General features: G+C 51.9%; 1 protein-coding gene across 4 annotated transcripts in view; it reads right to left on the bottom strand.

Annotated features, from left to right (window-relative positions):
- PPFIA4 (PTPRF interacting protein alpha 4) overlaps window positions 1-2065 on the bottom strand; it is a gene marked incomplete at both ends in the record, with an annotated part of 33281 nt that extends 31216 nt beyond the window's left edge. For 2 of the 4 annotated variants that reach the window (XM_080917613.1, XM_080917614.1), the window contains one exon: window positions 1817-2065. In XM_080917613.1, coding sequence (XP_080773739.1) covers window positions 1817-2050 — 234 coding nt within the window. The remainder of the gene's footprint in view (window positions 1-1816) is intronic. The other 2 variants (XM_080917615.1, XM_080917616.1) reach the window with 1 other exon arrangement.
- Between the last annotated feature and the right edge of the window lie 373 nt (window positions 2066-2438).

Below are 2438 nucleotides of genomic sequence, written 5' to 3' on the forward strand. Positions count from 1 at the left end.
AGGCAGCTGCCCTGTTTCCCTACCCAGCATGTTGTGCCCTTCCTTTCCAGATCTAACTCATGTGCTAGCCTGTTACCAGTAGAATCCCCCAAAGGACAAGACCATCCACAAACTCCTAGTTTTAGACCGTTCTCTCCTGGCTTTTCTCTGTGTACCCTAAGACTTAGACCACCTGGGTAGCCTAGTGTTTCCAAACATCAACAAACCATCTAAGGACCACACTTTCACCAGGCAGGGACTTCTCCCCTTACAAAGCCTCTGTCACCCCTGATGAGGTCACATTCCACTTCCAAAGGCCATCTCCAAAGGGTTTAGCCTCCTCGGGGGCTTTCCAGACTCTGAACTGGAAGTGTACCTGCCTGAAAACCATCAGATCCTTGCCAAACACTGCCCTCCTCCAATGAAGCTTTGAATATAAAAGGTTGGGAAGATCAGAAATCTAATCTCAGCACTCCCCAGTTAGCTATGTAACCTTACACATGATTTATGTGTTTGTTTGTTTGTTTTTACGTATATGAGTACACTGTCACTGTCTTCAAATACGCCAGAAGAGGACATCAGATCCCATTACAGATGGTTGTGAGTCACCATGTAGTTGCTGGGAATTGAACTCAGGACCTCTGGAAGAGTAGTCAGTGCTCTTAACCTCTGAGCCATCTCTCTAGCCCAACCTTGTATATATTATCCAGGGTTTGTAGGGGGCAAGCAAGGTAGAGAGGGCCCACATAGCCACCTCCCCACTCCACCAGGGTCTATATTCTTAAGACATAAACCATCACAAGACTCTGGGTCACTGGATTGGAACTCACCAATCCAGGCCCAGCCCTGGTTCTCCCTAAATCTGGAGAAGAAACCTGCAGCTGAGGGTTATTTGGCTTCTCTGGGCTGCTTCTCCCAACCCAGGGTGGTCCTGCAATGCATCTAAACCCACCTCTCTCCTGAGAAGAGGTGGAGAAGGCAGGCTGGCTGAGTAGACTCTGTACTATACATATAGACAGACAAACCCCAGCCTCCTTAGACCTGGTGACCTGGCAGGCCATACCTTCTCTGAGAAGCTGTAAAATAACTCAGATTCCGGTTCCTGTCTCTAGCCTCTAACTAAGCATCCCCATCCCCAGAACATCTACCCAATGGGCACTAAGCAGGAAGCCACTCAGATTTCCAGAGCCCACTTGTTGAAGAGGAAATAAAGCAGAGAACAGACAATGTCTTGGGGAGGGGCGGGGACACAGCCCTCCTGCTGCTGTTTAGCACCTGAAGAGCAATGTGCAGCTGACTGATTGCCCCTAGGCTTCCGGTTTGTCGCTGACAGAACAGGGTGATGGTGCTAGCTGCATCAGCTTCCTTGTGGGGAATCTGCTGAGATAACTGATAAACAGCCTAGCCCAAAAAGGGTGCACAATAAATAAATGGTGACTAAGTTTTAGCTGCTGGAAGTGTTGTTGGGGATGGGATAGGACGCCAAGACACCTGGCTCTGAGGTTCAGCTCAGCCTCTGATTATCTGTGTGAGGTCTCTTGATCTCTACTGCTTCTCCCTACACTGCTCTCCTTGATTCCCCTGTCAGCTCAGTTAGAAAGCTTTCTTTCCAGCCTAGGGCGCCACCTACTGGTAGTCTGGGCTCCCAACTGTTGGCAGTCATGGCTGGATTTTCTTCTATATTCACTTCTCCAGGTAATTACACTTAGGAGGGAAAGGGCTCCTGTAGGAAGGTGAAGACTCTGGGAACTCCAGTATCCTATATGCAAATAGATGCAGAGAGCGGAGGGCCAAAGGTGATGAATTCAAAGGAGCCAGGGAGAGTCTGGAACCTTACCTGGGGAAGGGCGGAGTTCAGGTGGCGCTGGAGCTGGTCTCGCTCGTGAAGGGCATCCTGGAGCCGGCTCTGTGTGGCTACCAAAGTTTCCTGACTCTCCCGAAGGGACTCCAGCAACTTCTCTCTCTCATCCAGCATGTTCACCATCAGCTGCTCAAAGTTGGCGTCAGCATCGGCACCATGAGGGGGGCCCAGAGGGTCCCCCTCATTGATTGTGGGCATCACCTCACACATGATGGGAATGGAAAGAGCCTTCTCAGCGTCAGGTCGGGGGGTGGGAGGGAGCTCAGAGGGTTGGCACCTGCAGAAGGACCCAGGGCATGGGTCTCAGAACAGGTAGTGCCAGGCAAGTGGACAGTTGGGTAGGGGCTTCTCCCATGACATCAGTTGCTCTTGCTCTGAACAGAGCCTTGGGCCTGCAGTGTCCCTGTGGAATGGAGCCAGAAGGCCTGGCTTAACCTTTCAGGGTTGGGGCTGGGTGCCCTGTGTCCCCACACAAGCGGGAGGCATCGGCGTGTGGCCATGACAGGCTGGGCGAACAGGGCTGGAAGGCAGCCCTTGTCTTAGACTGAGCACCAGAGCTTGGCAGAATCCCAGCTGGGTCTAGCAACACCCATGGTTT

Source organism: Micromys minutus, assembly GCF_963924665.1.
Source record: "Micromys minutus genome assembly, chromosome: 6".
NCBI lineage: Eukaryota > Metazoa > Chordata > Mammalia > Rodentia > Muridae > Micromys > Micromys minutus.